The sequence below is a fragment of the Pararge aegeria genome, chromosome 6 (assembly GCF_905163445.1).
Source record: "Pararge aegeria chromosome 6, ilParAegt1.1, whole genome shotgun sequence".
In the NCBI taxonomy this organism is placed as follows: Eukaryota; Metazoa; Arthropoda; class Insecta; order Lepidoptera; family Nymphalidae; genus Pararge; species Pararge aegeria.
The window spans coordinates 10,413,419-10,427,876 of record NC_053185.1 but is presented as its reverse complement, the minus strand read 5'-3'; the positions used below and the strand labels follow the sequence as shown (position 1 = coordinate 10,427,876).

Below are 14,458 nucleotides of genomic sequence, written 5' to 3'. Positions count from 1 at the left end.
AAGTCGACTGTTTACATACCACTTTTTGTTTATATAGACTAATATGTTGTCTTACAAACATTATTACAAATAGGTATATTGTGAAGCTACAGTAAGTATGCCTATTTCTTTAAACTTCTCACGGAGGGATCCGCGGATTATTATTTTCCGACCCGCAATAGAACACCCGTATTGGGTCTAAGCTCTAAATAATTCCACTATTGGGCTCTATAGGAGTTAAAATAAACTAGTACTGCATGCTACTAGACTAGTAATTCATTTAGAGGTATACTATACTTTAGGTTCAAACAACTAGCCGTTCCCACGGTTTTACTCGCGTTAACTAAAGCGGACGAGTACGTCAACTGTATGCCCCTTAATATAAATTTCTCATTAAATCCTGAACTATCCATACACTCAAGTGGCTTGCAATGGTATTTTGACCAGGGTAGTATTAAAGCAGAATGTTGGCATAACATGGAATAATCTTCTAAAACGAGCTATGTTAAAAATAGGGTAAGCAGTGCTTTAGTGCATGTATCAAGACCACGCCACTGACACATTCTATTTAAGATTACAACTATTAAGCACAATGTATAACTGACTCTTTTTATACTCTCTCTTGAATATAAATTAATACAATTGATGTTTTCTTAAAATGGATAATGAAAATGAGCGGCAAAATGCGCACCCACTGACATTCCGCAGAAAGATGCGTCTACTTAACTTTAACGCCCTGAACTAAATACGACTACAGTAGGTCCAGTTTCTATCTTCTTTGTAATTACATAACATATTATATCCTCATCGGTTGCTAAAACTCTACCACAGACTAAAGCTTCAAATACCACCAAAGAGGAAATAAACACTACTGTTAGACACTTCGACAACATTGATTAATTTATTTTTATTCTGTATTCGAAACCTATAACAATAAAATATTCGGAGAGGAGGAAAATTAATCATAGGTCTCTTGCTCTAAATGTAAAAATAATTCCTAAGTTTGGTCAAGTGTTTGTTGATTTTGTATGCAATCATTTTACTTTTCTATTATAATAAAGTTTTACCAACAAAGGAGTGATTACATTAGTGTTATTCTCTCTCGAACGATCATTAAATGTCATTGAAAAAACCAATCGTCCATTTCATACATGTGATTGAAATAATTAAACTTCTGTGATCACAAAATTGATTTCAAAGTGATTGTATACCTACACAAGTTACAATAAAGTGATAGTTTGCCCAAGTTTTCCATTGTGACACTGGGTGGTCGGCAAACATCTATGATCTTTGCCGTTCGCGATCACCTGTTTTTGCACTCAACGGATTTCATAATTATACAAATGCTATAAAGGTTTGTATTATGTAAAGCGATTGCCTGTAATTTTTTAATTTATCATATTATTACAAAATCACAGTTGTCTGAAATGAAGATTAATATTGTCTCAACTCTCACATATTTCAGTCTGCACCGTCTGCATCATTCATGTGTGGGTGTCATATATTATTTTATAATTTCTTCCGATCTACGTAATATTTTGCGATGATTCAATCTATTTTTAAATATTTCAAATTAGGTAAATGACTTTGTGTCAAAAATGGTTGTAATTAATGCTGTTTCTTTCAATATTCATTTGATTTGATTCATTGATCCAGTACTTACAATGGATCTTAGGCATATGAAATAATACTGTAAAGGTTTAAAGTCTCACATATTAAATGTAATCAAAAAAACTACTGAATTTAAATTTGTAGATACAACAGCAATAGATTTTTTCCGCTTACTATACAAGGAGTATGATTCATAGTGAATGAGCATGTTGAAAAACTGCAATAAACAAATACCGATTCATTATTTTAAAGCTTGCTTATGTAGGTATAATATCATTATATTAATTACCAGGTTATGTTTGTATCAAAAATTGCATTCAAATCATAGTTAATTAAATAAATGAGAAAGTTTGGTTGTTTGTTTGCTTGACATCACAAAGACAAACAATAGTTGTAATGTTAAACAGAGATAGCTTTAAACTTATTAACATATAGGATTTTATCCTATAAAAGTAAAAAGTTCCTCCAGGATTAGCTACAACTGAATCCTACACAGATGAACTATAGCTTAGCTAGTGTAATTTATCTATGAAAATGGAGTTTTGTATTCTGTACCAGATACCTACCTTCTGATAATTTGATAACAGGAATAGTTACTCAAACTATCTAAACATTCTTGCCATTAAAAAGGTAGTTAATAAATGTCTACTGCTGGAATCTATTATAAGGTGATTTTGAATGCTTCTATGGAATTGTAGTTTCCAAACAATATCCCTTCCCTCTTAATAATGGAAGCCTGTTGGTCTGGGGAGTACCTATAGTGTATGAGAAAGAGTGTTATCACACAAGTGCTTTAACTTTTCCATTGTTGCCAAAATTTGTTAATGCCCCAACATATTCTTGCAGGCATTAGCATTCAAAAGTAAGGACAAAGAGTAGTTCCCTGGTTTTAGTTGTTGGTCTTATTTATTTATTTTTGTCTTGTCAAAGTCAAAGTCAAAGTCAAATATATCTTTATTCAAATAGGCACATAGATGGCACTTTTGATGCGTTATTATATACAAAATGTGTACATAGCAGTGAGTAGTGATGGCGATAACTACAATCGTAAACTTAAAACTAAAGCTACGAGGGTTCCAATCGCGCCCTGGTCTAAGAAGAAGCCCACAACAAACTTAGCCGGGTGTTCTTTTTGTTATCACCATCTCACATTGTCATTAGAAAATATTTAAGAAGCAACCTGGTTTGAGCAATTGTTTACACCCAAGCTTTTTTATCGTTTACGTAATCCTTTATACTATAATAGGACTTTTCTATAAGCTTTCGCTTAATACAAACTTTGAACTTCTTTAGTGACATCCCCAAGATATCAACCGGTAATTTATTGTAAAATTGTATACAATTTCCTTTAAATGAATTGCTTATTTTGTGTAGTCTAGTGTACTGCACTGCAAGTTTATTTTTGCTTCTAACGTTCAAATTATTGCAGTCACATTTTCTTTTAAATTTTGATATATTTTTGTGAACATACATTAAATTTTCAAATATGTATTGGCTATAGAGTGTCATTATTTTAACATCTTTAAATTTATCTTTCAATATAAATTTAAAGTCTATTTGTCTTGGCAATATAATAATTTTTGAACGCTTAAAATATTCATAAAATTATAAAATATTGTAATTAAAGTTTATCAATTTTATGCTTTTGAGATAGATAATTATATGTAATTATTTGTCAGCACTTAATGTGGCACCAGAATAAAAGAAGCTATAGTTGATAACAACAGTACCTACCACTAAACTGAGGCTTTACTGGCTTATGTTGCATATTGCACTCTTTAAATCATGCTTGATCTCATATGTATCATATTGATTTTCTGAGCAATGCATGAATATCAAACAAGTTGACAGCCAATTATTGATAGCAGCAATTGCATATAATATATCTGGAAATAATTGTACAATCTGAGTAGCAACTATAGTTTGCTATATTTAAAAAAATTAACAGCACAACAATATTATGTTCTAAGAGTAGCCCCAGAATCTAAACCATAACTCTTAACAAGATCTACATGATAAACACTATACAATATTTAAAGAAGACAATAAATAAACTACAGATATTATGAACCATAATAAAACACAGACTTTTGACACACACTGTTTTCATTGTTCAGTATTTTAACAAAAAAAACAACGTATTATTGTTGTTTTAACAATTAAAAATAGGACAAGTTCTTTAATATTTAAAGTAAAATAACATTAAAGAAGTGAAAATATTAAAAATTACCCTGATTTAGTTTATGCCAGAATGAATACCCAGCTGAGTTTTTAGTTGGTGTCTTTAACCAATTTTAAATAAAATCTGGAAATTTAATATGCACCATGTACCTGAAACTATTCCTTTTTGAATAAAATCTTTTCAAACTTATTGGCCAGAAAGTCCTCGCTTGCTTTGAATCACAATACTATACAATGTCCTTTTTTCAAAGAAGAACAAGTAGTTCTTTATATATATTTTAGTTTTCTGTTGGTTGTCATATAGAGTCATTGTCAAATCATTTTGTAAGTTTGGACAGTAACATATTAAATCAATGGTTTGATAAATAATATTTAAATGTCTTTCAATTCAGGATGCCCATTTTAGTTAGAAATATAATGGTGAGTGAATAATTATGTAGAATACAAATAATATAAATAATCATGAAACTATGTGTTTGAGACTTTTATTGCAATCATAAAACATAAACAAAGGTATATAGTCATATTTAAATCTTCTTATGTATAATATTAAAGTGGGGCCAAATGTTGTTGCAAAAAATAGAATTACAGTTCTGTTCCTTTTGAACTAAATAGTGAATACTCAAAGAATTGTTGGGCATGGGGTTTTATTGTAAAAATTCTCAGTACCAGCCCAGCATTAGGAAATTGGTGGTGTGGAGAACAGTGTAGTACCTATTTCCAGCTGTGGGACTGATGGCTTATATGGCTGCTGATAATAATGATGCTTTAATGTTGCAAACCTACTTTAAATTTTCAGTTTGAGCCATGGTCAGGGGTGACGATGAAAATAGAGATATAAATCTTTTTAGAAATGTGCCTAAAGTCAAGTGGCATAGCAGCTTTAATGAAAGCTGCTGTGCCACTTGACTTTAGGGGTGTTGAGACACTAACCTGCCTATCCCTGGGGTAGTTACTCTACCAAAGGTGAATATATTCTTCCAACTATTTAATAAATTGCTATTGTTTTTATTTCAGAATATATTATACCCCTTGAGGGATTAGAGATGGTGGACTACTACAGAATATTGGGTGTATCTCGGACTGCGACTGATGCAGAGATTAAAAAAGCGTGAGTATCACATACATATCCATTTTGAATAAGGGTGTTAGGTAGGCCTCCGCAATGGTTCTTATTTATAGTATTACTTAAACAGTAATTCATCATGAATGAATCATCATTAATTTATCATAAGTTCTTTCAATGCTACTGTCGTCCATACTGGCTCCAATTTTCATAGGATTAAAAATTATTATGACATGCTATTGATAAACAGCTTATAGTGCAGTGCCAATTTTCTGGACTGGTACTGACATTTTTTATATATCAGGGAATCAAACCCAGAAATCAATCCTCATTATTCATTGTTAACCACAAGACTATTGAGGTAGTTAATGAATCATTGATCATTGACAATTAAGAAAATATTATCTTTGATTAAAATCTTTAAATAAATACTGGTTCACAGTCTGTTGTACACAAATCTCAATAAAAGAGATAGCACTGCTATGCCCCCATCCCCATTTCATAGAGATTTGTGGAAGTACAATTGTGTGTTTAGTTTGAAGAATTGCCAACTTATTAAATTAATTCAGGCACACACACTACTCAACTTATAATTTTGAGTAGTGTGTGTGCCTGAATTATTCTTGATTTCTTCTTGAAATTGAATAGTTGTTTTATATCTAGTTACCGAAAACTGGCACTAAAATGGCATCCTGACAAGAATCCGGATAATGCAGATGAATCGAACAGGCGATTTAAAGAGATATCTGAAGCTTACGAAGTCCTTTCCGATGGTAAGAGTTGCAATTAATTTTTTATTATAAATTACTTCAATAGTACCCTTTATTCCCAAATTGTTAAAAATACTTTATACAAAATAAGTGTTATAACAGTATATTCAGACACACTGTTACAGTGCACCTAGGCCTAGATCCGTTCTAAAGCACTATGTTTATTACACGAAATATTTCGCACTGTGTTTGTCTCCCTTATTTATGGCCTATGCTGTGATAATCTGATCGGATCAAATCATTTTGTTCCATGAGTGAGAGTTCAAATTTTCTAAGTTACATGATTTCTGAGATATCATCTATCACATATCAAAATACTAAAGCGATCAATACTGCAAACTAAAATTATCAATGACACTAACTAGATAGCTAAAGATTTTTTTGTGATTGCCTCAAAAATTTTTTCAGTTAAACATTGGGTAAACTTTTCAACTTATGTTGTATGCTAAGTCGTTACAATTTTTGCTATGTTTTGCATACAATTTGCTAGTAATATAGGGTCTTCGGATTTTACAGTATTGTGGTTAGTAGATCGTAGAGCTAAAGTTTATAGTGAAGGTCAAAGAAAGACACTTTGTTCAATTACTGAACCTTAAAATCTGTTATGGTTTTAATTTAATGGTAGAGTCACACAAACATGCATACTTGACGTTTCAAAAGTGCCTTATTGAAATAAATGAATTTTGAATTTTGAATTTTTTGAATTTTAATTCATTTTTTATTATATAATATAGTTTTTTATTTATTTTTAAATTATATGATTAAATCTATTCATTAGTTGTTACAAAATAACTTATATTTAGATTTATTTAAATGTAATATTGTAACATTTAACTAAAATTATATTTTATTAATCTTAACATATTATTTATACCAAATTAAATAATATCCCATATTTATTGTGAATAACTTGCTTACTATAAAATGGATATTATATAGTAGTAATAACCTTCACAACCTGATCGTGTCGCAATTCGTATAATACATAAAAAGGTAGATGGAGAATATAAATAAATAATCCGGTTGCTTGACATTATACATTAATAAAATAATTACAACTGTATTTTAGAATTATTAGTTTTGTACAAAATGGTTTTATTGTTGGGTAGAAAACAAGCGGAAATTATATGATGCTCGGGGATCCTGTCACCACAGTCACAGATATTCAAGCAAGAACGGAGTTAATGGCCATCGACACTTTAGCTTCAAAGGTTTTTTTGGAGAGACACCATTCCACCGTTTTTTTGGTAGATTCCCACTTCAACTAGGGTTTATTCATTTGAATATTGTCATTTTATCATTAACTGGGTACGTTTGCGAATCTACCTTTCCTGTACAATGTTCATTATTATTCTTAATCTTTTAAAAATAAAATAATAATAAAAGTTTTAAGTAACACGTACCTGGTGTTGGTTTATTATTTTTTGGAATATAATGGCATGGAACGCAATGACAATATTCAATAGTAATAATATAATAGAATTCTACTATATTATTATTAATATGATTCATTTTATTAATATAATAGTATTGTAACAATGGAGTTTTTTGGCAGCTACCCAATTTAATTGCTATTAACAATCCAAAATTGTGTGGATTTTTATACTAATCATCTGCTCCATATGATCTAATGCCCTTTTTCGTTATTCGCAAACATCATAAATCAACTTGGCATTAAAATAATGATGGCTATTACTAAATCGAATTAAACTCATAAAATGCGTGTGGTGTATATTATATATTACCTAGTTAAAATATTTTGCTATTTAAAACTCGTTGTTGTTGGACATTATTTAATTTTAAATTTAATCACATGAAAATAAGACTTGCTTAGTAATAAGAAAAACCGTTACAATAATGTGAAATATTTTAACTTTCAAAGAAAACATGCTTCAACGCCTAAGTTATTCAAAGATAAAGATTTTTTAACTATCTGTAAACATGTAGGTTATTTGCTTAAAATGCAAAATATCTTTACAGTACATACTGCATTCATTTCAGGCGTAATAAAATATTTTTAAACTCCATGCTTATTTTTCGCTACTAGTTGTTACCTATTCAGAAAAGTTAGGAATTAATTATACTACGATAACAGAAAGAAAACGTCGCGTCTACGATCAATATGGCAAAGAGGGGCTGAACAACAGCAGAGGGCGACATTCCGCGGCTGATGAGGACTATGACTTCGGCTACCACAGTTTCCCCTTCAAATTCCGAGACCCGGAGGAGGTGTTCAGAGAGTTCTTTGGCGGCTCTCCATTTGGCGAGTTATTTGCTGGTAAGAATCTTAGATAAAATTGCGGTAGAATCAAATACGTTGCATTTACGATATTACTTTGACACTTAAAACTGGATTTGTTTTTTTTAAGTGTTGTATTCCAATTAGCCCCTTAATAAATAGAAATATTTTAATAAAAAATAATACATCTTAAATATTTACTACAACTTTTTTTGTACTTTTTACTACAACTTTTTTTGTACTTCATTCACGCCGATTAAGCAACCAATCAACTTGATATTTGTCATAGAATTAGATGAAACGACACAACAAAAACGAAAGCTTCTTTGTATCCCAGAAAAATGAACTTTTTATAACTCGGACGAAGAAGGCGGGCAACGGCTAGTTCCGTTATAAATAACATTCTTTCACAGAACAACGAGACGACACCGTGAACGGTGGCATCCTTATGTGGTGACATACAGGCAACATGCACGAAGCGCTTTTCATCTACGTTTCTGATACGGACTGCTAAAGTTTTGAACGCAGGTCCGGCATGCCTTCAAGGCAAGAGTGAATAGGCATTTTCTAGACAAGCGCGCCCTAACTTAGACCGCATCATTGCTTTACATCAGGCATGATAGTTGTCAAGCGCAAGTCTATCTAGTATAAAAAAAAACTAATTTTATAGCTGGCGTTAGATGGAGAGGATGGAAAAATTTCGAGGTTGCCCAAAACGCGGTTTATCTGTAAATTTAAAGTTTCACAAATTAAATAAACAGGGCTCCTAGTGTAGAGACAAACAACCAAGCATGAATGAAAACTTTTTTGTCAATAAAGAATTTTAAGTATTTATTTTATTTATTTATTTTTTGTCTATGCACCAGATATAAACGGGCACAGCCACCGCGGAGGCCGGCGCAGTCACCCGAGCACGTCGCTGACGTCGTCTCTATTCAGCCCGTTCGGCTTCGGTATGCAGGGCCTCGACGACATCTTCGCGCACGCGGCGTCCAACGGGAACACGTTCACGTCGTTCTCCACGTTCAACAGCTCGATGGCCGGCCCGGGCAGCGCCAACATGCGCAGCACTACCACCAGTACAAGGATTGTGAACGGCAAGAAGATTACTACTAAAAAGTAAGTTCCGATGTTATTGACGATGTAGTATCGTCGTACTGACGGTAAGAGCTTTGCCTAATTCATGCCTTGCGTCGTCCATGCTGCGTCTTTTTCCATATATTTTAAATGGCTTGCCACAATAAAGCGTGGCGACGTCGCACGCGTCGGTTAACGGACCAATGGACGAGAGAAGAAGCGTGAAGCGTGAGAAGGGAAGATAATGCTGCGCTGTCGGAGGTAGGATACGACGAGGTCGCTGTGTCGTCCGTCTTACGTCGTCGCAACGCAAGTGTGGCATACAATGCTTTGATCCGTTGCGACGACAGCAGCACCGTTTAGAAACCATCCAGAAGGTTTCTGGATGGTTTCTAAACACAATAAACGTTGAAATATACGCAAAATTTCATCCAATATCCAATCGGTCTAGCCGTTTAAGCGGAGTTCAGACAAACACAAACACAACAATTATATGTAATATAAGAAGGTAAATTTCATCGTTAGAAAGATTCTTTTTAGTGATTTCAAAAATAATGAAATTTATATTTTCTCGAAATCATTTTTATGACCTCCCTGGCACAATTGTAAGTGCTGTCAGCTTTGGGCTTGTTCGAGCGTTTGTGATTTCTAATTTCTGTATTCTCTCTGGTCTGGTCTGGGCTACAGCCGTATCTAGCGCGCAAGACAATCGATTTAGCAGTTCGTTACGATGACCCGTAGAAACCGATTAGGGATATGTAATTTAATAAAAATGTATAATAACTTACCACCAGGTGAGATAGAAGTCAAGGGCTAACTTGTAGTTGTATTAAAAAAAAAAAAAATAAGGTTAAGTGCGTCACTGTTGCCAATGCTACCATACTACATTTATAGTCTTTAGTAACTGTGCCCTCATATTAATAGAATTCGTTCCTGACGAAATTCGTTCCTATATAAGAAGTATGAATAATTTAAAACAATATCGTTTTCTCATTTATTCAACAGTAAATTGAGCAATATCAGCAATATTTAAAAAAAAATTTCAGTCGGAATATTGTTTTTAATAATTTAATGTTAGTATGGTGTAAATAAACATTAAAATATGTTTATCAAGAAGCAATCCTCTCATCCATTCAATCTTTATCTGTCAGGAGCGCATTCTTTAAATGGCCGAACTAAGCAAATCTAGCCAAGCCAAGGGTATTATGTTATATTATTATTATGTTATATTTATTAAAAATATATTTTCTTTATTACAGGGTCATGGAGAATGGTCGCGAGACTGTAATGTCCTATGAAAATGGCGTTCTCAAATCAAAGACTGTTAATGGCGTACCTCAATCTTTAACATACAGTTAAATATATATCATATAACCAAACTCGATCCATATGACAACTTACTCAATACAATACTATGCGAGTAACATGTTCCAACTTCTAATTTAATTTTGCTTATTTTAATTAATGTAGTTACTGGCACTGTAAATTTTGCGGTGAAATTTCTAAACAATACTTAATTTAGTCATAAGTCTCGCTTTTTATTTTTTATATTCAATTAAAAGTGAGCCAATTGCAAGTTTGTACCATTTTTCATTTAAAATATTTCACGCATCAGGACTATTTGGCCGATTCTTGATCTCAACCTCGAACGAGCATTGTGTATTGGTTTTGATACTCCTATTTTACAGTCAACTATAGGTTAGTGTCAACTTGCTGGTCAGTTTATAATATGTAAACGTACGGGGCGCCATTTATGAGTAAGGAATTATATGATTACTTCTAGCTTATGTGGCTCTAAAAATTTTCATGTAATGATTTTTATAAATGTAGTTTAGTTGTTTGATTTTGTTAATACCTTTACTGCCACGTTGGTTAAGCTCTCGAGTGTGGCATTATATAATATGAAGCTTAAAATTTTTGCTTCATATATGATATGAATGTTAGATAAAATTTTACAATGATGCCAAAAAAAGGTATGGGGTTATATATTTAGTTACAATTGTGTCGTTAACGACGTAAAGCAATTTCAATTTATAAGAAGTCAACTGCTCAGGGGACTTGAGTTCCAGACTACCCACGTGGGTTAGTCATAGCTTTTAGTCTATTATCACAATATGATTCTTTACTCTTTAGTCGTAATATGATATATTATGTTAGTATAAAATATATTTGTATTAATTCACAAATTTTGAAAATTACTCTTATGAATATTATTTACACACTGGTGTTTCTTTTGTTTAACGGCATTTATTGTATAGCAATGTAATTAAAACGCCATTATATATTATGGACCAAGATCCCTTGTTCGCCAGACAGACTACTGTATTTAGATAGAAGTTTTATCTTGTGTATACTCTATTTTTCTTAAGCTGGATAGAAAAATGTCACTAGTTTTTCTGTAAAAAAAATTTTCTTACTCCAAACAATGAAACCTCTCAAAAATGAATGTTAAAGAAAATTATTTTTATGTGTTCATCAGGGTAGTAATTTGAACATATATTAAAAACTGCAGGACTCTTATGATGTCGCGATACCCTAATCTGCAAAAATAAATATTACCTTTTTTGAGTTGAGTAATCATCTAAAAATATTCATAATTTAATTACCCATATTTTATTTCTTGAAATATCTTTGAATAATTCTATTATGTAATCTTAAAGTGTTGCAGTACCTCTGGCAATCCATGGGATCTCACTTTATTAACATAAATGATAAATTAATCTGCCTTTGATGTTAATTAAATGTAATATTTATACATATATATTGATATATATACATATACATATATATATAACACGATGAGTTTTTGTCACGGGCAAACGTAATTCCTTAAGCGCAACCAAGTTGTTTCATTAAATATTTTGTTGACATTCAATTGAACTAGCTGAGCTAAACTTGTGTTCTTATTGCCCTAGAAAGAAAACTGACGAAATCACTACATATCCTTATGTTTAATACACACGTGGGTATTTCAGCTTTATCGCTTTAATAGTAAATTATGATTAAAAAGGCTGTGACGAAGCAGGATTTCTACTTTATTATTACTCAACAAAAGTATTACAACACTTAGTAGCAGATTCGTTTTTCGTAAAAATAAGTATCTCTTGTTCATATCAATTTTTTTTTTTGGCAAAGCAATCAGGCCGCTATTGCCGTTGAAATGCGGGATTGATATTCTGCCGGTTCGGAAATATTTCTATGCATTCAATTTACATATGCATCATGTTTCTTCAAAGTGTAGAACACTTAAATAGAAATACAAAATTAGTTTATAATTTTGGTTTGAAAATCTTGGGTGCGATAGCTACAATTAAGCATGCCCATGTAAAAAACTCATTTGTATACTTTTTATAATAAATAGATGTCATGCATGAACAACACTTTCCAGAATTGTACAATAAATATTTTTAATGTTAGGGCGATGTAAGTATATTCAAGGTCAACCATATTGTAACTGGTTGATATTCCTTAACTCAGCAACAAATTGAAAGTTTAACGATTAAGATTGTCAAATAGTTATCAATAATAATTATATTTTGCTATGCTAATTTAGTAGGTACTTAATAATTCTAATTTATGTTGCAAGAATTTTTACTCCTTTTGTTTAAAATTAACTGTGAAGCTTACGATACTTACGTTCATTTAGGTTTTAGATCCGCACATAACAGGAGTTCTTGCTATTTACACGAGTGCCATTGCTATTCTAGATTCTCTTCTATTTTACCATCGTTGATTTTCAAAATAATTGTAAATAGATTTAATAATTAATATTAAATGGTTTTCAATATTTTGTGTTCCGCAAAATTATTGTCAGCAAGTAATGGGCACTGCGAAATAAATAAAGAAACTTAATTGTAATATTGTTTAATTTTTGATCACACCAAGAGAGCGCACTATTTTACCCGGCTGCTGAAGGGATATAAACAATGACTTTTATCTTTTAATATGAACTTGAAAAGTATACGAATATTTTTGGTGTTGTATAGTCTATTTATCGGCTTAAGTCTATATAACATCACGCTATGACTAATAGCTACCGCGAACACGATACTCAATGAGAAATGTTGCAAAAACACCATAAAATATCCTATTTTGGAGTTTCCGATGCGTGCGATGCGTAAATACGACGGAAGTAAATAGTAAGTATGGCGGAATTGTTCATCTTAAAAAACAGTCCGCGAAAACCTAATATACTATCTTATAAGGTGGTCTCTTAGATAAGCTTTGTTAAAGTGTATCTAGAATGAATGCCCAAAATGATGTATAAGCAGTAAATTTCACAAGTAGTTAGTACCTACCTGCCTGTTTCGTAATACCGGAAGCAAATAGCAATGGAATGCTGCGGACTGCAATCAACCGCTGTGAAATAGTTGTAAAATAGTTTAACTAACGATAAAGTTTGTTTTTTTTTTGAACACGCTCATTTCTAGAACTAAGTACCTTTTTTTGAAAACCCAATTCTTGAGTAAGACTATCATTATAATCATCAAATCAACATATTCCCGGCCCACTATAGAGAACAGGTCTCCTCATCCAGCGAATTGGTGGACTCCACACACCTTTGAGAACATTATGTAGAAGTCTCAGGCATGCAGGTTTCCTCACAATGATTTCCTTCGCCGTTGAAGCAAGTGATATTTTAATTACTTTATACGCACTTAACTTTTTTTAAGTTGAGCGTGCTGGGATTCGAACTCGGCCCCCCGAAAGTGAAGTCGAGCTCATACCGCTTGCGCTATCAACGCTTCGTGTAAGGCGATAGGTAGGCTATAATACTATTTAATATGGTTATGGGGTATTTAATAACATGCTACAATCCTTAGGATCGAATTTAAAAATACTAGCCCAGGCGGGGGAGCCGATGCGGTGGGTTAGGGTATATTAGGTGCGGTATAAAGTTTGTATGGGATACTTATTAAAAGTTGTATGCGGATGAAGTAGCGGTGGATCGCTAAGGTTTGATATTCCGCAAGTTTACAAAAAAGCCAAGTTCGACGGGTATAATTCCAAATATGAAATACAAACTATAGCATAATTATTTATTAACATTACTATTAAAGATAAAAGCCAACAGATTGTGAGCGACATGAGTTAATTTGAATACCTACCTACTTTTGTAGGTTCTTTCCATTGTCAAGGCCCGATCAATAACATCTGCACGCAATGATCGTTTGTTACGAATGAAAAAGTTGTTGGATTTATTTATATAAAAATCTATTTAATATGTCCGTACATATTGAGGTTTAATTTAACTAAGCGATTTTTGTTTATGCTAATTTACTACAGTGTTGATCATTCGTATCCTCTTAACGTTCCACTGTTGGGCACAGACCTCTTCTATCATAGGAGAGAAGGTTTGAGAGCATAAGACCCAAAAGATTGGTGGTCTTAAAAACTTTATCATTCATCAGAATGTATGTACGTATGTGTGTAGTATTTTTTTTAAATGCTTTTATTAAAAGGATAGAACTATTTTCAAACATGTCAACTAAGTTTAGTTTAGGGGTTTGTGTACAGTTCAGTTCAGATTATTGC

At 32.2% G+C, this 14,458-nt stretch overlaps 1 protein-coding gene across 3 annotated transcripts; it reads left to right on the top strand.

The window, feature by feature from the left end:
• The first annotated feature begins 902 nt into the window (after window positions 1–902).
• Window positions 903–12,781, top strand: LOC120624212 (dnaJ homolog subfamily B member 6). 3 transcript variants are annotated; one of them, XM_039890625.1, is made up of 7 exons: window positions 903–1,333; window positions 4,789–4,882; window positions 5,501–5,610; window positions 6,717–6,818; window positions 7,703–7,885; window positions 8,713–8,965; window positions 10,183–12,781. In XM_039890625.1, the coding sequence occupies exons 2-7, from the start codon at window positions 4,818–4,820 to the stop codon at window positions 10,280–10,282; spliced, it is 813 nt and encodes a 270-aa protein (XP_039746559.1). In that variant the 5' UTR covers window positions 903–1,333; window positions 4,789–4,817; the 3' UTR covers window positions 10,283–12,781. The 3 variants fall into 3 exon arrangements, with proteins under 3 accessions (XP_039746559.1, XP_039746558.1, XP_039746560.1); XM_039890624.1 differs by having other exon boundaries at window positions 6,717–6,854; XM_039890626.1 differs by lacking the exon at window positions 6,717–6,818.
• Window positions 12,782–14,458: the final 1,677 nt, after the last annotated feature.

Bases quoted from the DNA above. Each gene is read 5' to 3' on its own strand.
- LOC120624212 (XM_039890624.1), top strand. From the start codon at position 4,818: ATGGTGGACTACTACAGAATATTGGGTGTATCTCGGACTGCGACTGAT. The intron at 5,611-6,716 runs GTAAGAGTTGCA...ATTGTTGGGTAG, and splicing joins TTACGAAGTCCTTTCCGATG to AAAACAAGCGGAAATTATAT. The intron at 6,855-7,702 runs GTAGATTCCCAC...CTACGATAACAG, and splicing joins ACCATTCCACCGTTTTTTTG to AAAGAAAACGTCGCGTCTAC.